General features: G+C 36.2%; 3 protein-coding genes across 3 annotated transcripts; 2 read left to right on the plus strand and 1 right to left on the minus strand.

Annotated features, from left to right (window-relative positions):
* Positions 1 to 274: 274 nt before the first annotated feature.
* On the plus strand, positions 275 to 2,520 carry nudt2 (nudix (nucleoside diphosphate linked moiety X)-type motif 2). The gene is made up of 3 exons (XM_059526043.1): positions 275 to 434; positions 1,376 to 1,502; positions 1,819 to 2,520. The coding sequence occupies exons 2-3, from the start codon at positions 1,379 to 1,381 to the stop codon at positions 2,136 to 2,138; spliced, it is 444 nt and encodes a 147-aa protein (XP_059382026.1). The 5' UTR covers positions 275 to 434; positions 1,376 to 1,378; the 3' UTR covers positions 2,139 to 2,520.
* A 3,117-nt stretch (positions 2,521 to 5,637) lies between these two features.
* On the minus strand, positions 5,638 to 12,617 carry ube2r2 (ubiquitin-conjugating enzyme E2R 2). The gene is made up of 5 exons (XM_059526044.1): positions 12,440 to 12,617; positions 9,188 to 9,274; positions 8,963 to 9,060; positions 8,420 to 8,554; positions 5,638 to 6,017 (listed from the first exon to the last, which is right to left on the minus strand). Exons 1-5 carry the CDS (start codon positions 12,614 to 12,616, stop codon positions 5,762 to 5,764), a joined length of 753 nt encoding a protein of 250 aa, XP_059382027.1. The 5' UTR covers position 12,617; the 3' UTR covers positions 5,638 to 5,761.
* Positions 12,618 to 14,948: 2,331 nt separating this feature from the next.
* ubap1 (ubiquitin associated protein 1) lies at positions 14,949 to 21,525 on the plus strand. Its single transcript, XM_059526045.1, has 7 exons — positions 14,949 to 15,128; positions 16,762 to 16,810; positions 16,930 to 17,054; positions 17,135 to 17,938; positions 18,672 to 18,830; positions 18,918 to 19,019; positions 21,194 to 21,525. Exons 2-7 carry the CDS (start codon positions 16,771 to 16,773, stop codon positions 21,332 to 21,334), a joined length of 1,371 nt encoding a protein of 456 aa, XP_059382028.1. The 5' UTR covers positions 14,949 to 15,128; positions 16,762 to 16,770; the 3' UTR covers positions 21,335 to 21,525.
* The last annotated feature ends 3,383 nt before the right edge of the window (positions 21,526 to 24,908 follow it).

The following is a 24,908-nucleotide window of genomic DNA, read 5'->3' on the forward strand; positions in this document are numbered from 1 at the left end:
TTTCATATGACTGTAACTTGCCCATCTGCCCATCAGGATTGCTTGTAATATCATATTTCGAAACAATTATTTTTAAATTAATTTTTTACACTCAAAGTCCAACTTATCAAAAAAATCACTGTATATATCTTATAACCATAAATAAATATATAAAAAAACAATAAATAAACAAAAAATAAACAATAGTGTCTAGACCTAGACCAGTAGACTCTTATTATTTAAATGACCACTGAAGGAACCAATCAGAGAGCGACTCTCTCTCTCTGCGTACTCTTCAACGTCGTCTTTGCGCAGCAGTTACGCAGCTGCGCAGTCAAAACAGAAAGTATCCTGCTTGCTAAACTCTTTTCCATGCGCCATTCGTTTATTAATGTGCCAGGATATTTCGCATCTATTCTAAACAAAAAGGAACACTAAATCATTACCGGCTAGACGTAAGTGAAATTTTTCAATCCTAAGCTATAGCTTGAGAGCAGCTAATGAATGGTGTTAGCCTGATATCTTGTCTAGAAATCGTAAATACAGGCATGTTACACATAAACGAGTCCAGTTTCATTAATTAGTGTTTCCAACCCACAGTTTGTATTTAAACAAATTAAAATGCATTCAAAAGACTTGCAGTTGACATTTTCTGTTGGAAAACCCTCTTAAACGGGTTTGTGAAAGCGGTGTTCCCAAACTGTCAAACGTTACTGCTGTTTCCTGAAGAACACTTTAGTTTTTTTTTTTATCCATTATCATGCGATGTGCTAAAATGACAGTGAAGTAGACTTCGACACTTATTCAGCAGGGTTTCTGCAAATCAGAAAATGGTAGTTTCAGGTGTTTGAAAAAATGGCATATGAAATTCTTTTTTAGAAAACACAATTTACAAGACGCTTTATATTATCAAAAACTAAATAAAAATATTAAACAAAACATTCTCCAATTAAATATTACATATAAAATGTGTACAAAACTATATAAACCATAGGCCTTCTTAACTATTGTAACACATCTTTAAATACTAAAAACTGTTGTTAAAATATAAAAAATTTAATAATTAAAAATGTTTTCTTTATTTTTCCATCATTTTTTAGGATTTTTCTGTTTTATAAACGGAATATAATATATTTAATTATGTACTTATAAGATGCTTTATGATATCTACAAAACAAATAATTGATAAATCAAATTATCATACAATTTTTTTTTTAAGTCAAACCTGTTTTATGAAGAAAAAAAAAAAAAAAAAAAAAAAAATATATATATATATATATATATATATATATATATATATATATATATATATATATATATATATATATATATATATATATATAAATATAATAGGCAGTTACAGTTGCATGTGCTTTACCAGGCTGTGTATTTCCAGGTTATGGCATTGCGGGCATGTGGATTTGTTATTTTTCGGCGTTTGGTCCAGAAGCCTCCCCCTGATAATATAGAGTTCCTTCTGCTGCAGACGTCCTATGGGGAACACCACTGGACACCACCCAAAGGTGCATCTCCAAGCTTATGCTTTTCCTGTGTTCCACTCATTTAACTCTCAATTTCATTTTGAACAACTTATTGTTATATGCCAATTTTAAAGAATATTATTGCTTATTTTCAACATAATGCTTATTTCTACTCACAAAACAAATAAGTTTGTAAAGCATTTATAAACTAAATGTAATTAAAAAAAATCACAACCACAACTGCCACAAATAGTGGTAAAATGACCTATTATCAGGAGCAAATCAGTTGAACACATATGGCTATCTTCAATTTCTTAGTATTGTTTCTGAAATAATAACATTATCTTTCCTCCATAAGGTCATGTTGACCCTGGAGAGGACGACTTTACCACCGCCTTGAGAGAGACACAGGAGGAAGCAGGTTTAGGTAAAGATCACCTGCGTATGGTCGACGGCTTCCTGCAGAGGTTGCACTATCAGGTCCGAGGAAAGGACAAAGATGTCCTCTATTGGTTGGCTGAGCTGCGTGACCCAAACACACAGGTCGTTCTCTCAGATGAACACCAGGATTACCGCTGGGCCAAACTAGAGGAAGCCTGCAAGCTGGCAAAATACCAGGACTTACAGGACACACTTACAGCAGCACAGCGGTATCTAGAAACACAGGGCAAACAGTAACATTTACACTTGGTTTTGACATTTAGACACTGACAGAGTTGAATGCTAGCTCTCATCTTTATAAAATTGTTTTAGGATGTCAAATTAATTATGGAGGACCTAATGTGCTTTATGAAATTTGACTGTGAGAATAGACATTTGACTTCAATCCTTTTTGCGTCTTTACTTGCTAAGCTGAATTTAATTTGAATTCATAAAAAGGTTGCTTCCAAGAAGTTAAAAATATTAAGACAAATGCACAACCTTTAAATCTCCACCAACAAGTAAAACAAAGCTGCCATTCATTCCCAAGATTGTTCCGGGTTAGCTGTAATGATCTGTGGCATACTGTCAATTAACATGGAAAATCATGTCGAGAAGCCCCACAATAAAAAAAGAAAAACACACCGACATAAATACTTGAAATTGATGGACTACAAGGCTTGTAAGTGGATTATGACACCATTAACACATACAACTAATTTTTTTTCTATACACACACATTATCCAATCTCATTGTCACTTTTCCACAAGTTTGTCCACATACTGTACAGTTTTTCAATGTTACAATATAGGGTCCATCAAAAAGTCTATAAAATTAGATGCAAGTTGTTTTGCTATGAATCCTGTATCATTCAGATTGTCCTAAATTATTAATTGTAATGAAACCAGTAATGAGAAACACTGTTTAAGAATCAATGATTGTTTTAGTATTAATTGTATTCTATTATAGGCTTTATTCATATTTCAAACAAGCTTTTATTTTTATATTTTTCATTTGAATTTCAGTTAAAGCGCTTTGAAATGTATTTCTTATTTCAGTTAGTAATTTTAGTACTTACACTTCAGTTTAAAAATGTCAAAAATATAGTTTAAATTTGTCATTTAAAGTTTACTTTAGCTTTTAACTTTAACTTTATTTTAGCTTTTTTGATGTTTACATTTTATTTTAGTTTGAGGTTTTGTTTTTTAGTAGTTTTAGTCAACGATATCAACACCGCCATGAACCGAAAGCACCTCAAAATGTCTTGTCTAATGGTTTAATTGCATTAACTCCTCTACAAACACACAAACAAAAATGAATTGTATTGTGATCATACAAGCACAGTCTTAAAATGATCATACTGGACACCCCATCCCCCCAAACTCAAATTCTTATGATTAGAATAGAAACAGGTATCGATTTAGAATCATTCTTACAGTTCTCCATTCTTCCTTATGTGAATATTTAGAATGGTATTCCCTTTAACAACATTACAAGATAAAGAAAATGCATCGAACTTGGAGCAAATAATGACTTCGGTTGTTTTGATCTGACTCAGGATTACAAATCCTGTCAAAAAATGGCATGAAAAACAAAAAATCATTAGTGAAACATTAAAAACACACTCATGACACAAATAATAAAATCCTTCAAGACAAATCCACTGTCGATTAACGTCACAACACTTTTTGAAATTAACTTGGTTGTTTTACTGTGCACAGGGGTGCAATACACCGAGAGTCTCTTGCTGAACATGTAATCGAATCGTCCCTGTTGAGCCCTTTTGGCCCGTAGTCCAAAAGTTTAATTGAGCGATTGAGCCGGGAACGATTGTTCTAGATAGTTCAGTGAGTTCATGATGCTCGGTAGAGTACGAGAGCACTGTTTCCTTATGATCCTTACATCCACACTCCCTTCTGGAGGGGTTTTGAAGAACCAGGAATCAGTATCCGTGTCCTTGGCTGGTTTGTGGGAATAAAGGTGTACCTGAGACCCCATGTGCATAAACGTCTACGCTCCCACCCCCATTAATGAGACCTTAGGGATTCGCGTCCCTCATCGGATGATTGACACATCATATAAAACACATTAAAACACACAAGCATGCTCTTGAAAGCTACGGCCCAAGACCACACCGTTGCCAATGCAAAAAAGCATAAGACCGGTGATGAGTGAAATGTTCTCAGCAGTCACTGATCTCAAAAACCCTGTACTTAAAAAAAAGAAAAAAAAACTCCCAAGATTTTCAGTCAAAATCGGTGAGAAACGGAAACGGTTTGGTACAGCTGCTTGGACACTCATTCGTGATCAATTACCAAGAGTATGTGTACATTTAAAAGCATAACAGTATAATTACCTTCAGCCAAAATTGGTGGATGGAATATTAGTGGGACATCATCATAGTGACTTAAACAGTCTCATCATAGTTTCTGGGTCAGCGAAATGAAGGTTTGCTGGAAGTAGTTTTAATGCTAGTGTTGCTGAGCACTTGAAAGCACCTTCATGTGCCATATAATCTGACACTGTGATTTAATGGCTCAAAAAGCTCAGGTGATTTGGGGATATGAGCTGCGCATAAGAGGATGTAGTTGTGAAGGTGACCCTGCTGATGTGGATGGCTGGTCAAAATGATGAAATTACATTTTATGAGAAGGAAACCATTTTTTTCTCTGTTTTCCTACCCTCAAATACTTACCTTTCTAAGTGGGATCTTAAGTACATACATATAGTGGAATCGGTGAAGCCCTATACTGTAAAGAAACTTGGAAATGAACAAAACATTCCTTTGATGGTGATTTTAACTAGCTCATGGGTGGGTTGAAGGATTAGTTGGATCAAAAATTGAAGTTTTATTTATTTACTCACCCTCATATCATTGCAAACCTGTGTGGCTGTCTTGATTCAAACTGGCATAATGCATTCGGTTATGAAACACAAGAATCAATGGTTTAGAGCATACATGAGAGCTTTAGTGATCCTTAAGGAAGGAAGAACTTAGATTTTGACCTTCATCCTCTTCCAAAGCCATTGTATATTGCAATTTGGACTTTTTTTCTCTGAAATCTATCAGTCAATCAATACTATTTTGTGGCTCTTTACTGTCTCTTAGTTTATTTACTCTCCTGTCTGATTTGTTTGTCGGACATGCTGGCAGATTCAGCATTATGAATTGTCAGATCGCCTGTCAATCAAGCTTTTTGCAAAGGGTCAAATACCAATTTAAATCTTACAACTTAAGACTTTTGTGCTCACAATTACAAGTTTATATCTCCCAATCCTGACTTTTTTTCTCTGATCTGTGAGTTTTTAATCTTGAAATTTAGATTTCTGTTCACATCTCGCAATTCTGACTTTTTTCTCTCTTTTTTTTCCCTATTCTGTACTGTTTTTGTCTACTAAATGGTAGGGGAAGTAGGTGAATTTGGACACTGGCATTGTTTGGTTTTTATCTTTTGGAAAAATCAGCTCAAAAATCTCAAAACAGCTTCTCTTGCAACATAAGGGTGAGTAAATCACAACAGATTTATATTTTCTGAGGGAACTAGCCTCAAAAAAAGGGTTGCAATTAACAACACATTTTGAAATGCATGTTTAAGGTGGCCTGACAAGCTCTGATTATCCAAAAGCCCTGAGGTTAAGAGGCAGGAGAAGGTGGGATGTGAAACATTACTAAAAATGACTGGTTTTGTGAACCCATAGTGAACTTTACTTATGAATGGGGAGGTGCTGAAAAGGACAGAGTTCTAAAGTAATGAGTTTTTGGAACAGAGTGAAAAATGAAAGCTTTAAGCACAGGAAAAGAGAATATGAAACATGAGGCTGTCAGGGAAAAGAATAATGAGAGGGCAAAGGTCAGTGTCACGGAAACGGTGGAAGGAGGTCAAGATTCCTCGTTGCCAGAGTCGTCTTCATCGCCAAAACAGTCCCCGGCCATTCCGCAGCCAATCCCACTGGCCTCCGCCTCGTCTTCGTCCTCCTCCTCCTCCTCTATGTCGTCGTCATATAGATCGTCATAGAGCAGGTCAGAGCTACTATCGTGGGAAGGCACTTTGGTCTGGATGCAGTACTCAGCTAGCGTCGTTGGTACTTTAACTCCATCTCGCTCTGCATCTGCCTTAGTGGACATCACCTGCTTCCTGTGCACAATCGAAGACAGAGTCGAACTAGTTAACTAGTTAAGGCTTTTTGTGTGTGTGTATATATATATATATATATATATATATATATATATATATATATATATGTACACAGGTGCATCTCAAACAATTAGAATATTGTGAAAAAGTTTTTTGTCATTTATTTTAAAAAGTAAACTTTCAAATATTATACATTCATTACATGTAAAGTAAAATAGATCACAAGTTTTTTGTTTTCATTTTGATTGAAAGTAAAAAATCCAGTATCTTAAAATATTAGAATATTTCCTGAAAAAAAAAAAAGGATTTGCAAAACAGAAAAGTTCAAGTTCATTAAATTATGCTCATATATGCACTCAATACTTGGTTGGGGGTTCTTAAGCACAAATTACAGCATCAGTCTTCCTCCAGACCTTAATTTCTAAATGAAATGCAAAATTGACTTATTCTGAAAAGAGGACTTTGGACCACTGAACAACAGTCCAGTTCTTTTTCTCCTTAGCCAAGGTAAGATGGTTCTGACGTTGTTTCTGTTTCAGAAATGGCTTGGTAGCCCTTTTCCTGAAGACGTCTGACCGTGGTGACTCTTGATGCACTGACTCCAGCTTCAGTCCACTCCTTGTGAAACTCTCCCAAGTGTTTGAATCAGCTTTGCTTGACAGTATTCTCAAGCTAACGGTCATCCCTGTTGCTTGTGCACCTTTTCCTACCCATTTTCTTCCTTCCAGTCAACTTTGCATTTAATATGCTTTGATACAGCACTTGGTGAACAGCCAGCCCTTTCAGTAATGGCCTTCTGTGACTTACCCTCTCTGTAGAGGGTGTCAATGATTGTCTTCTGGAACATTGCCAAGTCAGCAGTCTTCCCCATTATTGTGGTTTCAAAAAACAAAAGATACCCAAAATTTATTCTGTAGGGATGGTCATTTGATGAAACTCAAATGTAAGCTCTAGTCATCAAAATTAAAACAATTTTTTTTTATGTTTTACTATACATGTAATGAATCTACAATATATGAAAGTTTCACTTTTTGAAATGTTACAAAAAATGAACTGTTTCACGATATTCACATTTTTTTAGATGCACCTGTATATACATACTACTATATATTTTCAAAAATAAATTAATACTTTTTTCAGCAAGGATGCATTAATTTGATCAAAATGTACATCGAAGGCATTTTAAATTTTAACAAAATGTTCTATTTCAAGTGAATTCTTTTTCAAACAAGTCTTGAAAAAAAAATTTTTATTACTGATTCCACAAAAATATTAAGCAGCATTAATGTTTTCAACATTATATAATAAGAGATATTTTGTATGCATCAAATATAAAAATGGTGTCTGAAGAGGCACTAAAGAATGAAGTAATGGCTCCTGAAAAGTTATTGTAATATTTCTCAATGTTAAATATTCATTAACACAATATTTCTCAGTATTAATGTTTTTACTGTATTTTGGTCAAATAAACATAGCCTTGGTGAACATAAGAGACTTTTCTGTAAGAAAAGAATGTCAATAAGGGAAAAGTTCAACATTTTTCAGTAATGTTTACTTGCCCAAGGGAAATAAAGACACTCGGAGCAGTATGTCCTGAACTTCAGTGGGATGGTGCAATGGGAGTGTGTTGGCCAAAAATCAGGCCTTAGTCAATGTTTAACCTAGATCTCAGCCAACTTTAGGGGTATAATTTAATTTGAACTATTCCTGAAGTTTATATAAGTTGTACACAATGCTTGGATGTGCTGTGCGGTTGCCAGGGTGCTGCTGTTACTAAGGTGTTCTGAATGGTTCTTGAAACATTGCTATACAGTTGCTACAGTTGTGAGTTTTGTGTTAGCACTTTGCTGGATCTCTGCAAAACAATTAAGGCTTCACAGCTTCTTTTAACAGTTGCAAATGTTACAGCTACATGTATAAATATATTTCACATATTTTCAGAAAGAAGAAACAAATTTTCAGAGTGTTCATTGTGGATGCTTAATAGTTACTAAGAGAAAAACACACATGACCAAGTTTCTTATGATATTCTGATATCTGATATCTTAGCTCCCTTACTTCAATGTAAGTGTAGTGAACTTTTCACATCTGTTTTATCAACCAAGAGGCAAAAATTATTAGATTGAAATTTATTCATGTCAGTAGCACAAACAGTGCAGGACAGATTAGTTAGCAAGCATCCGTAATAATATATTAACCATTTATTATATGCATCTGTACTTTATGTGCTTTATATGTTGTGAGGTGAAGCAAATAAAAATATTGAAAGTTCTTCTTAATATTAAAAGTGTCAAAGAGCAGGAGAAAAAGTTTCAGACTGGCCTTTAAACTGAATGTAATTTGATATAAATAGCAGAGAATGTGTTTTCATGGAAGTCATTTAAATGATGAAGTGGTCGTACCTTATAATCTCTGCGTATTCCTTGTCCTTGCCTTTGCTGTCCCTCCACTTACGAAACATTACCGATGCATCCACGTTTGCAGGAGAAAAGGTGTTGGGTTCATTCAGCAGTGAGATCACGCTCAGCAGGATTGTTCTACAGACAAACACACACGTTACTCTGCCGTTCAATGGGGTCTTTAAAATGTATGACATTTTTTTGAAAGAATTCTCTAATGCTGACAAGGCTGCATTTATTTGATCAAATATACAGTAATATTGTGAAATATCATTTACAATTAAAAATAAGTGTTTTCTGTTTTATACATTTAAAAATTCTATTTATTCCTGTAATGCAAAGCTGAATTTTCAGCATCACTACTCTAGTCCTCAGTGTCACATTATCCTTCAGAAATCACTCTAATATACTGATAAACACTGTGCGGATTAACATTTTAATGGAAACAGTTATAAAAAAAAATTTTATTCTTTAATTAACAGAAAATTTAAAAGAACAGCCCTTTAGCCTATTTGAGTGAAATTCTGGGTATTTCCACCGGAATACCTGACATTCTGGGTGGGGTTCCATCGCTCTGAGGGCAGCTCTCCGCTCTGAGGGTCATCCACAGGAGGATGGAGGATGGAAATACACACGTCGCCATTCTAGGGTAGAGAAATGTACATTAAGCAACAATGGCAGCATTGATTACTAATGTTAGTTTTAAGCTGATGTAATCCATTTGGTGGTGCAGTAAACATGCATTAAACAGGCATACACAAGCATTTTCACCTCATAGATGTTTGGATGCCACATCTTTGTGAGGAATCGGAAGGTCGGTGGAGAGTAGGGGTAGTCAATAGGAAATTTTATATGGGCCTGGGGAAAGAGACAGAGTGAAACACTAAGCATTAATAGCTCACATATAAGCCATATTAAATCAGTCCCAAAATGGAAAGGACACAGACTAAAAAGGTTCATATATACATAATCCTCATGAATCTCAAAATCATGTACTCTTCATCAGGTTTCTTTTGTGGTGCCAAAAGCGTGCTTGAGACAACAGTGCAATTCTGCTAAACAGTGCAGCGCTGTGTTAAATGCTGCACCCTCTTCAGTGCAGTGCTGATAGTACTATTTTGTGCTGAGTTTTGTGATTGTGGTTATTATAAGAATAGTGATTTTGAAAGTGATTGTGGCTTTGAGTTTAGTTATAACAACTGCAATGATTGTGAGAGCAGTTAGTTATAGGTTATGTGGCTATGGCCATGAGTACAGTTTTAAAGGAATAGTTCAGCCAAAAATGAAAATTCGGTTAATAATAACTAACCCTCATGTTGTTAGAATCCCATATGAAATGAATCTTTGAAAAAAAAAATAAAGATAAGATTTAAAAGAAAGATTTGTTCATTTAGAAATTGCCCACAGACCAAATAGAGCTATGGTGAATAATGGTGGTCATTTAAATTTCAGTCTTTTCCTCTCAAGGTTATGACTCATAGAACTTGGAATATAATGCACAAGTCGTAAAAAGTAGTTTTATGATACTTTTTCTGCATCTTTTATGAAACTTGAAACCTCCAGAGAGAAACCTTTAGTCACATTCTTCCCTCCTTTTGTGTTCCATATGATAAAGAAGTCCTACAGGTATGGAATGACATGAGGGTGAGTAAATAATGATATAATTGTCATTTTTGCTTTAAACATGAATGCAGTGCTACTCTAATTTCTTATCTTCTTTGCGAGTGGAAATCCTGCTACTCGCCACTGCTGTTGACTGCTGATTATGTGTCAAACTACATGAACTGGCTAGTGCACAAGTCAGACCGCAGCATGACTGTGACAGCGTGAATGAAGATAGAAGTCTCAGTCAAAACATTTTGTGTTAGAAAGCTAAAACCTGATCTAATCTAACTTTCTCCATTTGTGATCATTAGAAATAAATGGGTACAAATGACACAGCTCTTTGAAGCTCTAAAAACTTGAATATATATGTGTGTATATATATATATATATATATATATATATGTATATATATATATATATATAAGTGCTGTCAATCGATTAAAAACTTTAACTAGATTAATCACACATTTTTTCTGTGATTAATCGCAATAAAAAAAGAAATGTTTTTGTACGTTTTTAATATATTTTTTAATGTAATAATTTCACAGTTAAATTTAAATACTTGTTTAAATGACATCTTTTTATGAATGAAGGCCAGTATTACTGATATTAATACAGCTACTGATTTTTTTTTTTTTACATTTATTATTAGGCTTCAAAAATATAACAGTTTTTAATTAAGTAAACTTAAAATTATTGGCTGCTGTCCCTTTAAGAGCAGACAGACACGCGGATCTCACCGTTTATATACTGTCTATGGATCTCGCCTCATTCTCTCACAACTCTTTTTGTTCATTTTAGACTTTATATAAATCATTTAAGATTGCTCTTTTGAGGATAATCGACAAAACTGGCACTTTGGGATGTTTATTGTTAGTTCAAGCGCTTAAGAGAACTGGATTCTGGCGCCCTGTCTATGCATTGTGTATGTGTGTGTGTGTGTACGTGTGTATGTGTCACATAAGGGCATTCACAGACAGCGCATTCTCTTTTGTCTTGCCGCGCTTGAAATGTTTAAAACCATTTAAATGAATAAGAGCGTGATCATATAATGTAAAGCTAGCCAACGGATGGCAGAAAATACGGATGCTGCGTTAATTGCGTTAAATATTTTGACGCGTTAAACCAGACAAAAATTAATCGCATGCGTTAACGCGTTAACGTTGACAGCACTAATATATATATATATATATATATATATATATATATATATGTAAATATATATGTATATATACATACACACATTACATTTGACATATAACAAACTATAAATGCTTTTCAGCAAAGATGCAATATCTATTGCAATGCAATTTCTTGCTGAAGCCTGATAACTGCAAATTTTAAATACTTTGTCTGATGGGTGGAACCCAAGTCTGTGTTTACAAAGATACCATAATCTTCTTCAAAACATACCGTATATGTACGTCAAAATATTGAATTCACTGTTTGCACCAAAATGTAACCCTTCTCCGAACTCAACTAATAAATGACTCTTATATTTAAGGAATAGTTCACCCAAATTAGAATTTACTCACCCTCAGAACATTCAAGATGTAGATGTAGAGGAAGCAGTATCGTGGAAAGAGGAGCCAGAGGCAATTGTTTGAAGTTAAAAAAGCCTTAATGGTGGATTGTTTCTTATAACAAGCATGCAACTTTTCACTTCACAAGATGTAAGTTTATGAAGTGGAGTCATGTGGATTATTGTATGTTTTTACCAGCTGTTTGAACTCTTGATGGCACCAATTCACTGCAGATGATCAATTGCTGAGCAAGTGATGGTAAATTTCTCTAAATCTGTTCCCATGAAGAAAGAAACTCATCTACATATTGGATAACCTGGGGGTGACTAAATTTTCAGCAAATTTTCATTTTTGGGTGAATTATTAAGCTGGGACCGAAGAATGAATTTTAACATAACAAAAATTGAATTTTTTATAAATGAATCAGCCATACTAAATTGCTAACTTAAATTAATAAACAAAACTTCACCAAAAGACTGTGACCTGTGTCATATGATGATACAATAATATACCTATGAAGGAATGCTGAGGATTTTTTTGTTGTTGTTGGTAAATTTGAGGACTGCGTCACTGAAAGTACTGACTATTGCAGTTGATAACACTGAGAATACGACTACAGGGAATACAGTTAAAACGCACTGTCCTTCTCTTTTTAGCTCTCATATCGAGATGTCATTAATATCTGTCAGGGATAAAGATAGAGTTCTGGAGTATAAGAAACGCATCACCCGGGGAAAGAAAAACTTGAGAGTGCAAAACATGGGAGAACAAGTATGCAAGGTACACTTCAGAATTAAATATTATCATGCAGACTTGAATTGCTTTGTCTGACTCACAACAGCCTAGTCGATTGGTAAGCATTCAAGAACATAATTTAAATCCACACAAGGCTTACCTTAAAGTAGCCCCCTTCATAAAGTGTGTTTGGAGGGCCAAAGATGGCCACCTCCCAGTTGTAGAGGTCCGACTCCTCCACCAGAGTGATGCGGAAACCCTCCACTGGCTCCTCCTGCAGGGATTTCAGCTCCAGCATCAGAGCCTTCTGAGAGCTCGGCATCTGCTGGTGTGCCATGACAGTCTTACTGTGGATTTAATGAAAACAAGTTTAGTTGTTTTCAGATAATTATATATATATATATATATTTTTTTTTTTATTATTATTATTTTTTTTTGACAATCCCGTTGACAAAAACTATTTTCTTTTCTGTAGTTGGTCTAAATATATTGCTATAGTACTCATTATTAATGCATATTAGTATTGCATGTGGTAAATATTATCTATATCTATCTATACTATACTATACTATATATATACTATATATACTATATATATATATATATATATATATATATATATATATATATATATGCTATTTGGCCACTGAGAGTTAAAGGAAATTGCAAAATGAAAGAAAAAAAAAACATAAAAAATGCTGTACAAATGTATGATTAGGTTTGTATGCAAAAACATTTTGATGAATAAAAACATGTTTATACATAGATCCATACCTGCGCTGCTCCCCAGGAAATGTGATGTTCGGGTGCCTTAAAGTTCCAGCTTCATGTAAATATCAACACGTTTCTGATATTTATTTATTCCTTGGGGCCCTAAAGAGACTGTTAACCTTATTTTTCCTTTGTTATTTCTCGAATCCTGTTGCTTTTTCTGTTAGGCGTGAAGTTTTCCAATCTTATAGGAGATGTTAAGACAAATAAATCTATTTATCACCCTTCTAATCAATAATAAAAATAATAATAATAAGCCGTTTGTTCTGTATTTGCTGCTGCAGGTGAAGGCGATGGATTGGTTGGGAGTTGTCCTCGTGTACTGCCCTAACGTCTAAAAAAAAGTCTACAGCATGCAAATAGATCTCTAATTTCGCTTTATAAGATGCAGAATATTTTTGTCAAACCCTGCGGATCGCTGTCATCACGCCGTTTTGTTGCGCGTCTTCGGCCGCACAGCTGATCAGCTGCTTGTTTACATTTGTTCTGCTGCGAGGCTATAACGCACCTTCAAAACCCCCCGTTTGCGCAAAGAATTACACTGCCAGCTCTGCTTTATCCGTCCAGACCGACTCGACAGCGAATTAACTAAAGGGTATGGGTGTTATGGAAGTGGGCTATGGAGATTAATGGGAGCGCAGGAGAGATATATGAACGCAATCGACAGGTGGTGATTTCTTTCGCCGTTTCTCAATCGCTTCTATTGATGCTTCCGGTTATCATAGTGCGTGCCTGTACACGTCTGTACGCCAGTGCGTCATTACGCAGGACACTCGACTGTAAATACTTACCATACAACCTCTATATGTGTTATTACATAGGTAGTACATATTACATACAGAAAAATATTATATTACAATTATTTTAAAATGCGCTATATAAGAGAATATTTCAGTAAGCAAAAACGTAATTTAAAATACAAGTAATAAGAATATATCCTCAACCAAAAAAGGAACAAGAAAAAGAGGAAATACTAATTAAAATGCAAAATGAAGATAATAAACAATAATAAAAAGATGGAAAAGAAAGCAGAAATAAAATTATTTTCCCTAAAAAAAAACCCTCTCCTTTGTTGGCCTGTATAACCTTATATCCTTTTATGTCAAAATCAGCTGCTTTGCATAATGCGTATGTCTCTATATATTTACGTCTTTTAGCAGACGCTTTTATCCAAAGCGACTTACAAATGAGGACAATGGAGGCAATCAAAAACAACAAAAGACCAATAATATGCAAGTGCTATAACAAGTCTCAGTTAGTCTAACGCAGTACAACGTAGCAATGATTTTTTTTTTTATATTATATAATAAAAAGAAAAAAAGAAAACAAATAGAAAAAGATTAGAGAAAGCTAGGGCTTATTTAAAGGGGAAAAAAGCTGTTAGAAAACAAAAGAGTGCAAGTCTTAAAGGAAAGAAAACAAATAGGCCTAAATAAATATAATTAGAAATTAATTTTATACTTAGAACTTAGAAGTAGAACTAAAACTTATATATATTTATATATGTTTCTTTGAAAGTGTAGTCTTATGGTTGGTTGGAGAGAAGAAAGAAAAGATGGATGGGTGGAAGTACAGACACAAACAGATAGATAGATAGATAGATAGATAGATAGATAGATAGATAGATAGATAGATAGATAGATAGATAGATAGATAGATAGATAGATAGATAGATAGATAGATAGATAGATAGATAGATAGATAGATTTCTCTATTTAACCTCTTAATTATTATTAACAGTTAACAAATAAACAATATGCAACAAACTAAAATAGATCAAAACACAATCATTTTCCAGGTTGATGGACTCAAACGCATGCTGAACCCATGTGCAAAGGCCGATACAGATCCCTAACCCAGCTCTTCTCTGATTGGTAGAACCTGTCGTCATTCAGTGCAATCGCATGTCGTCACACAGGAACCAAAGGAGGCGGTCAAACAAAGATGGCGTTCCGCGATGAAGCAGGAAATATACTCGGTTTTCAGTAAATCTCCTCATCTGAGAGCACCGACTGGAGCTTTTATGTCCAAGGACAAGTGAGAGACCTATTCGGAGACTGAAGACAGAGCAGATACTGGTAAGGACACCGGTGGGACACGCAGGGACAGTTCGAGGGGCGGTGGCAGGGGAAGTCGGGCCCTGTTTGGTCGCTTCACTAACCTGAACTGAAACAAAACTAGACAGTTGTTTTAACCAAACGTCCTCATTCACTTCCGTGCTTATTTAGTTCTTAATTACCAGATCTTTGGTTTTAGGTCTTAAATACTTTAATCTTTTGATTGATATGACTAGCAGACAAGGAGAAAATCATAGAAGCTTGGTAAGGAGCCAGAGGAGAAATATGTGTCATCATCAACACCCAGTTTCAAAATAAACCAACCAGTCCCAACAGTGTCTTTTCAGTAACAGTTATATCTAAGGATTTATTGTTGAAATTGTGCTGGTATAGGACTCATCTATGCTGCTGTCTGAATGAATTTCTCGTTGTCTTTATTATTATTACGCAACAAACCTGTTATATGTATGTGCGTTAGTTAACAAACTGGTTATGATTTTTTCTCTTCTAATCAACTGCTATGCGTTTTATGTAAGAGATCGTGGGTGGTGAAATGACCTCAAACCCGGTTTATCAGCCTATTTGTCAGCATGTGATATACTTTTGTTCCCTAGTTCTCATCACACAGTTATCAGTTGTGCTCACTTTATTGGTATGTTTTAGGTGGTAGACTTCCTGTAAATGTAGAAGCGTATCTGTTTACTGTTTCACTGTAAGAAAGTACACGAAAAGCTTGTAATTTAATGCTGTTGGACACTGCTTCTAGTGATCTAGAGTTTTTCTCTCATCAATTTTCAGAACTATTTGATTACCAATTTACATACACATTTTTATTAACTTTTTGACAGTCATCATTAGACAACAACAAAAACATAAAATGTATAATAATAATAATGATTATTATTTATTGCTTTTCCATATTTCTTTTGGGCATGTCTAACTGTTAGGATTATTGTACTATACATTTTATACAGTTAATGCAAAAAGTATGCTAAATACATTTGTGAAGCTATGTTATATATTTTAAAAGGGACAGTGTATAATGTTGCAAAAGATTTCTATTTCAAGTAAATTATCGTCTTTTCAACTAGAGTGATGGCTGCTGAAATAACATTTTAAAACCACATTATATTAACATATATAGTGTTACGTAATTGGAGTATTATTTCTCAATATTGCAGATTTTACTATATTTTTAATCAAACAAATACAGCGTTGGAAAGAGAGTTTCAGAATTTTACTGGTAGTTTATATATATAGGTCAAACTGATTTCTGTTCATATCTGTAATGTTTTTCATTGGTTATGAGATAGACTCAGTTTGGTTTATGGAATTAAGATCAATAGTTAAATTACTACACATGTGTAGCCAATGAAGTTTATTTAAATAAAATATTTCAATAGTGACACAGATAACTTATCAATGACAAGCAAGCAATTCTGTTGTTATCTTAAACATAGTTCTGGCTTTCTTGTATTTATCAACTGTTGACAAAAAGATCTGAAACCTCGCTTATGAAGTATTGATTATTGATTGTAATGTTTGGGCTATGTTCAAAAATGGTAACTTCTGTAGAGGAAAGTGTAGGGATGGAAAAAAAATAGGTAACTGACTGCAGTTTGTATGAATTTATGTTGTTTGTCTATTTCATTAGTTACTCTAAATGGCTGCGAGGAAGTCTGGATCAGATATCCACAACAACGGTGAGTCAATCATTTGCCCTGTTTGTTTGTTTTTTTAAATAAAAATAGCCGTCAGCATAAGTAAATCATTTTAAAATTATTCATTTTTTTTCTCCATGTTACTTCACTCGATGTTCAAGGACCTGTCAGCTACCTTGATGGTGTTCCTTTCAAGCTGAATGAGAAGTTCCGCTGTCCCTCAAAAGTGGGTCTTCCCATTGGCTTCTGTTTGTCTGATTGTAATGCCATACTCTCGGATCTGCAAGTAAGTCCAGTTTCCCTTTAACTTTCCATTATACAAATGTTTTTTGTCAGAAATAATAAACACTTTGCTTTATTCTTCAGTATGACTTTAGTCTAGAGAGGCGCAGTGTTCAGTGGGGGGAAGAACTCGCCAAAGCGCGAGCTGCTGAGGCTCGAGCAGCGGAAGTCGCCCGGACGGACTCTGAAAACGAAAGGCAGGCTGCTGCTCAGGAAGCAGATGCTGGATTGGTTGGGGGGAAGAAAGCACACCCTTCTGATGAGCAGGACGTTGTCCCACCAGCATTGAACCCAGTTTTAGCTGGCCTACGGCATACAGAAATTCTCACGCCTCTCCCAGCCCCATCTTTTGGACCAACACGACCAGCACCTAGCAACCCGGCTCCACAGAGTCTGAACTTAGCTGACTTTGAGCGAGAGGAGGACCCTTTTGACAAACTTGAGCTTAAAACACTGGACGACAAAGAGGAGTTGCGGAATATTCTGCAGAGCCAACCGCAGTCGTCTGTTTCACCGCCTCCGCTTCCTCCAGCAGAACATCGCCCCACTTCTCCCAGTGATACGCCTCCTCTTCAGGCCAAGGAAGGAATCTTTCATCAACCCAATGGACTGGTTGGACTGCTGGACTTAGACCGGGGTGGGGTTGTGGGAATCCCCCATGGACAGATTGATGCAGACCGCCCATGTAACATTCGCTCATTGACTTTCCCCAAGCTTTCAGACCCAGGAGACTCCCCCTTGGAACCACCTTTCAGCATTTACCCAGCAGCCCAACCACGCAGCCTATCCAATGGCACGCCACTGGCCCTGCAGAGAACAGCATCAAATACCATCACAACACTCCGACAAGAGCAACCTGTCTTTCCTCAGAATGGGGCACAGAAGCAGGTATCGTAACATGGGTGGAAACATTTGCCTGTCAGGGCTGATTATTAGCATGCAGAATAGCTAATGCTCGTTGGAAAAGCATGTCTGTGGTGACATTTTGCAAAATTGCGTATCTTTTTCTGTGTTTTTTCAGAGTGAAATTTTCAGTGAGTGCCACTAAAAGTGTGTATTCCGAAACAGATTGATGTAGATTTGGCTACAATTTATTATTTTGGGTGTTGTATGTATTGCAGCAATTTGGAAAGGAAATATCTGGTCAGTGGCACCGAAAGGTTAAAGGGTTACCAAAAGGTTATCCGGTTAGTGGCACCAAAAGGTTAAAGGGTTAGTTAAATTCTGTCATTAATTACTCACCTTCTTGTCATTCCAAACCTATAAAACTTTCTTTCATCTTCAAAACCCAAATTAAGATATTTTTGATTGAATCTGAGAGCTCTCCTACCCTCCATATACAGCAAGGGTACTATCACGATCAACGCACAGAAATGTAGAAAGGACATCGGTAAAAAAAATCAGTTATCTAGATCTGCCCCGTAATCATAATCCTCATTGTGTGAAAAGGAATATAGGTTGTTGGTGTTTTACTGCAACTAGTGGTCATTTGAGTTGGAAACTGCAATGAATTTGTATAGGAACTTTATTGGAGATTTGCAAAAAAATGTAGATGAATGCATGTTTTTCCCATGAGCCAGTAGAAATATTTCTACTTATTTTCTCCATAATATCTTTACAGTCAAACCAGGTCATAGCGACTAACCCTCCACCTGCTTCCACGATCCTACACGGCCTCTCTCCCAGCGAACGACAGTGTGTGGAGACGATAGTGGGCATGGGTTATTCATTTGAGGGGGTTCTCAAAGCCATGCAGAGACAAGGACAGAATGTGGAACAGGTCACTTTTAAGCCTGAATATTCTTAGGGCAAGTCTGTGATACTTTTATGTAAATAAGACTGTTTATGTCATTGGTCTCATTGATAGGTGCTGGAATATCTGTTTACTCACAGTCGACTGTGCGATCGAGGTTTTGATGCGACTGCTGTTGAAGAGTGCTTGGAGATGTACCAGGGTTCAGAGGAAAAGGTGGGATGAATTCTAGCAGCCACAAATACACACACAGTCTGATTTACAATCTACTGTCTAATTAGAATATACAGTTGCATGTGTACTGTCGTGGCCAAAAGTTTTGAGAATTACATAAATATTAGTTTTCAAAAAGTTGCTGCTAAACTGCTTTTAGATCTTTGTTTCAGTTGTTTCTGGGATGTACTGAAATATAATTGCAAGGACTTCATACGTTTCAAAGGCTTTTATCGACAATTACATGACATTTATGCAAAGAGTCAGTATTTGCAGTGTTGGCCCTTCTTTTTCAGGACCTCTGCAATTCGACTGGGCATGCTCTCAATCAACTTCTGGGCCAAATCCTGACTGATAGCAACCCATTCTTTCATAATCACTTCTTGGAGTTTGTCAAAATTAGTGGGTTTTTGTTTGTCCACCCGCCTCTTGAGGATTGACCACAAGTTCTCAATGGGATTAAGATCTGGGGAGTTTCCAGGCCATGGACCCAAAATTTCAACATTCTGGTCCCCGAGCCACTTAGTTATCACTTTTCCCTTTGGCACGGTCCATCGTGCTGGAAAATACATTGTTCTTCACCAAACTGTTGTTGGATTGTTGGAAGAAGTTGCTGTTGGAGGGTGTTTTGGTAGCATTCTTTATTCATGGCTGTGTTTTTGGGCAGAATTGTGAGTGAGCCCACTCCCTTGGATGAGAAGCAACCCCACACATGAATGGTGTCAGGATGCTTTACTGTTGGCATGACACAGGACTGATGGTAGCGCTCACCTTTTCTTCTCCGGACAAGCCTTTTTCCAGATGCCCCAAACAATCGGAAAGGGGCTTCATCGGAGAATATGACTTTGCCCCAGTCCTCAGCAGTCCATTCACTATACTTTCTGCAGAAGATCAAGCTGTCCCTGATATTTTTTTTGGAGAGAAGTGGCTTCTTTGCTGCCCTTCTTGACACCAGGCCATCTTCCAAAAGTCTTGGCCTCACTGTGCGTGCAAGCTCTGCACTGGTGGCACTCTGATCCCGCAGCTGAATCCCCTTTAGGAGACGATCCTGGTGCTTGCTGGACTTTCTTGGACGCCCTGAAGCCTTCTTTACAAGAATTGAACCTCTTTCCTTGAAGTTCTTGATGATCCTATAAATTGTTGATTTAGGTGCAATCTTAGTAGCCACAATATCCTTGCCTGTGAAGCCATTTTTATGCAACACAATGATGGCTGCACGCGTTCTTTGCAGGTCACCATGGTTAACAATGGAAGAACAATGATTTCATTCATCACCCTCCTTTTAACATGTCAAGTCTGCCATTCTAACCCAATCAGCCTGACATAATGATCTCCAGCCTTGTGCTCGTCAACATTCTCACCTGAGTTAACAAGACGATTACTGAAATGATCTCAGCAGGTCCTTTAATGACAGCAATGAAATGCAGTGGAAAAGTTTTTTTGGGATTAAGGCCCTGTCCACACGGACATGGGTATTTTTATAACCGTGACTTTTTTTACGCGGTTCGGCCTTTCGTCCACATGAAAACGCAGTTTCAGGGCACCGAAACCGAACATTTTTGAAAACTACGGCCAGGGTGAGCATTTTCAGAAACGCCGGTTGCAGTGTTGTCGTGTGGACAGTATAACCGGGGTTTTTGCCTTGCGACGTCAGAGTGTGCGCCGTTATCCACTGTGTTTGACGTCAGATTGTGTGCTGCTGACTGCTTCTGATTGGCCAAGGTGACTTTCAATTTTGGTTATATCGCCGCATGCTGGTGTGGCATGCTCTTGACAGCGCTTGATAGCATGTTTTTGCATTTTCATGTGGACGGGATTTTTTTTTTAAACGCAGGAGGAAAAACTCTGGTTATAAAAAATACCCGTGTCCGTGTGGACTAGGCCTAAGTTAATTTTCATGGCAAAGAAGGACTATGCAATTCATCTGATCACTCTTCATAACATTCTGGAGTATATGCAAATTGCTATTATAAAAACTTAAGCAGCAACTTTTCCAAAATTCCAATATTTATGTAATTCTCAAAACTTTTGGCCACGACTGTACTTTATATCAGAATTGCAAATGCTTGTTTTGACATACTATATTTAAATGAAAAACGTTCTTTTTTTAAGTTTTCTGCATTACATTTTTCACACAATAAAAATGATTGTACTCATGCTGCATTTTCTCTTCACAGGCTTTGGAATTTCTGCAGCTGATGACTCGGTTTGGAGAAATGGGCTTTGAGAGGGACACTATTAAAGAGGTACTGCTCGTGCACAATAACGACCAGGACAAGGCATTAGAGGATCTGATGACCCGAGCAGCTGCGAGCTGAGCCCTGAGAGTCTCCCCTCCTCAAGCCAGCCCTCCTTTGGCCCTCAGGGGGGTCCTGGCTGTGGAAGGGTGGGATTCACTCTAAGACAAGACGACTGATTTTGTACCCTAATAAAGATACACGGCTTGGGGTAGGGATTGACGGCAGCACCCGACAGTGCATTCATCCCTCCTCAGCTGTATGTCTGTTAAGTGATCTTAGAATGGTGATGAGTGAGAGGAGCCGAATCCTCCTCTGAAAATCGACATTGGCTAGTGTTTCTTTTGTCATGGTGACAGGCTAGAATGGGCGGTGCTGGAGAAACAGAACCGAGCTGAGCCCCACTGACAGAATAGCGACACTCGAAGCTATTACGCTGCCATCTCCCGCTGCTGGACGCAAGCTTTCGAAAGTGAAACCTGAACGCTCATAAACACAACCCATGGCAGAGCAGAGACCCCACAGAAGTGCCCCCTCTCTATTCAGTCTCTGCTGTTTGTTCATAAGCTTTCATAAGTTTATATGTTCAACAGGCGGAAACACTTTTGTCTTTCTTCATATGTCTGTTTTTGAGATTGTGTTTCTTTGCCCTTTGATTAGGAACTGCTTTAACATAACTAATCATTATGTAAGTTCCCAGAAGAGAACAAAAAATACCGCAGTAAACTTTTGCTCCATTGGCTTTTGCACTGGAAGGAACACATTTGGCAAGAGAAATTGGCAAGTTCGGCTGGAGCTGCTAAATTTAAATGCTGCCCGCCACATTTTCAAAAACTGACATGCACACTGAATCCCAGATGTTAATATAAACATATTTAAAGATCTGTAAAGATACACTGTCAGTTTCCATCTGTAATAAAGAAATTGAGAAACTTAACAGGGTAATGAGGTTAACACATTTATATGAGTTTTATTGGACTGTATAGATGCGTGGACTTCTCAAAAGTTTGGGGGCAGGAGGATTTTTTGGGAAAGAATGAATTCTTCTGTTCAGCAAGGATGCATTTTAATTGATTATAATGTCCTGAAGGATCCTGAAAAACGTGTCACTGTTTCCACAAAAATATTTAACGGCAGCTGTATTCAACATAGATAATTATTAAAGATGTTTCTTGAGCAGTAAATCAGCATATTAGAATGATTTTTGAAAGATCATATCATATGATCCTTATCATAAATGATTCATATGACACTAAAGACTGGAGCAATGATGCTGATAATTCAGCTTTTCACAAGAATAAATTGCATCTTAATATGTTTTATATTTGAAAACAGATTTATGAAATTGTAACAATAGTTCACAATATTACTGTTTTTACTGTATTTCTGATCAAATAAATGCAACCTTGATGAGCATAAAAGATTTCTTTTTAGAAATCAATAATGAATTTATAAAACCAACCCCAAACCTTTGAACAGTAGTGTTCCTGATAGTTGTGCAAAAAAATGATCTTAAGACGAGACTGTGAATGCTTGCTGCACATTAGAAACTGTTTGAATGGCCTTTTAGAGCTTTGGTCACCAGAGGAAACCTTGATGTCAGTTCAAATATCTCCACATTACCTCATGGGATTGACCAACTTGCTCAGTACAAAATATACTGGCTCCCTCCTCAGAGAACCAAATGAAAATTGGTAGAACTCTGCAGTATAAGAAATTTACTTATGTAACAAATGAACATAACAAATTAACTTCAGTAGGTCCAATGTCTAACCTCATACTTTCTGTTACTGACATTTGACCTCTTATTATCCATAACTTTTGGGTGAGTTTTCATCATACCAATGCTTCTATGTTGAGGTGTAGAATTTTTTTAATGCCCCATTTGACATTGGCCTTTAGGTATAACGCAATACTAAAAATCTTAATTAAGCCCTATTGAGCATTTGCCTCTGAGATGGGATAAATGATAAGAATCACATTTGACAGAGATGTTCCTTGGCCCAGGGAGCACATGTAGGTTACTGGGTAGCTCATCTGGCCATTCATAAATAAATGTTTCATTATTTAGCAGCCAGACGTGCATTATTATTTCGCTTTTTATTTTTTGTTTTCTTAATTTTCACCATTAAAGGTACAAAAAACAGCCTTTTAATCTCACTTTCCATGTGCAATATAATTTTTACCAGTGTTGTGTCAAAATTAGCTCATTTAAACTGTAATGAGTCCTTGTTAATGTGAGTGGATCTCATGTAGATGTCTGGAAATTGATGTCACCCTGAAATCAAAAGAAAAAAAAACAAGAAACTAAATTAGCATAAAAAAAATTTAAATTACCTATATATATATATAGACACACACACACACACACACACACACACACAGTTAAGGTGAAAAGAAATCATAATAATATACATTTAAATCATATTATATAAAAACATCAGAAACAGAGAGACATTTATTTTTATGCCTAATTGTCATGATAAATTTCACAATGAAAGACCAGCAACAAAATTAATGGTCCTTAAATTGTCTTGATAAAAAATCTATATTTTTTTCTTTTGGTTTTGAGATGCAATATGACCTGCACATGTTCTTGACAGATTTTAAGAGGTTCACCTTTCCTATCCTATAAAGGACTAATTATTCAAAAGAAGTAAGATGGTGTACAGGGTTCTTCCTCATCTATTTTTTGTAACAGCTTCTCTCAGGCTTCACTGAACAGACTACTAAAGGCTGAAAAGAATACAGCAAACACACTGCTGGCTATATATCACAAAGAGCATTTTGCCTGAAGCGAGTCAGCGCTTAAATGCAGATCTATTGTTCTAAGTGTAAATGGGGAAATATCCTGATGTATGGCTAGAGAACCTGATGGACAGGTGGAGCAGATGGGAGGCCCTAACGAAACAGAGATCCATTACTCTTAAATGTGATTTAAATTGTTTAGTCGTCTTTCAAATTATTTCAGACTTAAATATGATTAAACTTGTTCTTCTTTTCAAAGAGTGTGGCTGTCACTGATGTTTATGATGTACAGATTTTGTACAGGAGCAGCAAAAAAGATCTACCTGAATTGTAAGTGACTCTTGCTGTCTGCCACCTTGGTGAAACTTTCAGTGGAATAGAGGGTCAGCAGCAATAAAAAGCACAGGTTAAAGGAAGTTCACACATTGGATGTTGAATGAGGTTATTAAATGGCTTATTGTGTGTCAGACAAAATAAATCTTTGTGCATCAGCAGATGGCATTGTAGAAACTGGCAACATTTTCATAATTTAGTGAAAAGTCATCATTTTTTTCTCTTGTTCAGATATTAACCAATCTGATCAGAGAGGAGGAAATATCCAATTCAAAACATCTCATTCATGAAAATTTCTTTAATTTTCCTAAATGCAGTTTATTACAAAATTGTGTGTGTGTATATATGTACATGTATATATAAATAATTTAATAATTCTCTTCAAACTAATTTCAAGAATTTATGCTCAAATTATTTAGTTGTTTAATTGCTTTGTGTGTAAGTTGTGTAAAGTTATACAGGTCAAAATATTTATATTACTTGGAGAAATATTACAATACAGCCTAAAAAGCTATAATCTAATAAACTAATTTCTAAGATCAAATGTATACATTTAAGTTACGTAATGCTGATT

Source organism: Carassius carassius, chromosome 36 (assembly GCF_963082965.1).
Source record: "Carassius carassius chromosome 36, fCarCar2.1, whole genome shotgun sequence".
NCBI classification, from domain to species: Eukaryota; Metazoa; Chordata; class Actinopteri; order Cypriniformes; family Cyprinidae; genus Carassius; species Carassius carassius.

What these genes read in the sequence shown, in the direction of transcription:
- nudt2 (XM_059526043.1), top strand. Translation starts at nt 1,379, where the DNA reads ATGGCATTGCGGGCATGTGGATTTGTTATTTTTCGGCGTTTGGTCCAG. An exon ending in CCACTGGACACCACCCAAAG is followed by an intron (nt 1,503 to 1,818) that starts GTGCATCTCCAA and finishes TTCCTCCATAAG; the next exon opens with GTCATGTTGACCCTGGAGAG.
- ube2r2 (XM_059526044.1), bottom strand. Translation starts at nt 12,616, where the DNA reads ATGGCACACCAGCAGATGCCGAGCTCTCAGAAGGCTCTGATGCTGGAG. An exon ending in ATGAAGGGGGCTACTTTAAG is followed by an intron (nt 9,275 to 12,439) that starts GTAAGCCTTGTG and finishes CTCTTTCCCCAG; the next exon opens with GCCCATATAAAATTTCCTAT. An exon ending in AACCCCACCCAGAATGTCAG is followed by an intron (nt 8,555 to 8,962) that starts GTATTCCGGTGG and finishes GTTTGTCTGTAG; the next exon opens with AACAATCCTGCTGAGCGTGA.
- ubap1 (XM_059526045.1), top strand. Translation starts at nt 16,771, where the DNA reads ATGGCTGCGAGGAAGTCTGGATCAGATATCCACAACAACG. An exon ending in CCATACTCTCGGATCTGCAA is followed by an intron (nt 17,055 to 17,134) that starts GTAAGTCCAGTT and finishes TTTATTCTTCAG; the next exon opens with TATGACTTTAGTCTAGAGAG. An exon ending in AAGGACAGAATGTGGAACAG is followed by an intron (nt 18,831 to 18,917) that starts GTCACTTTTAAG and finishes TCTCATTGATAG; the next exon opens with GTGCTGGAATATCTGTTTAC.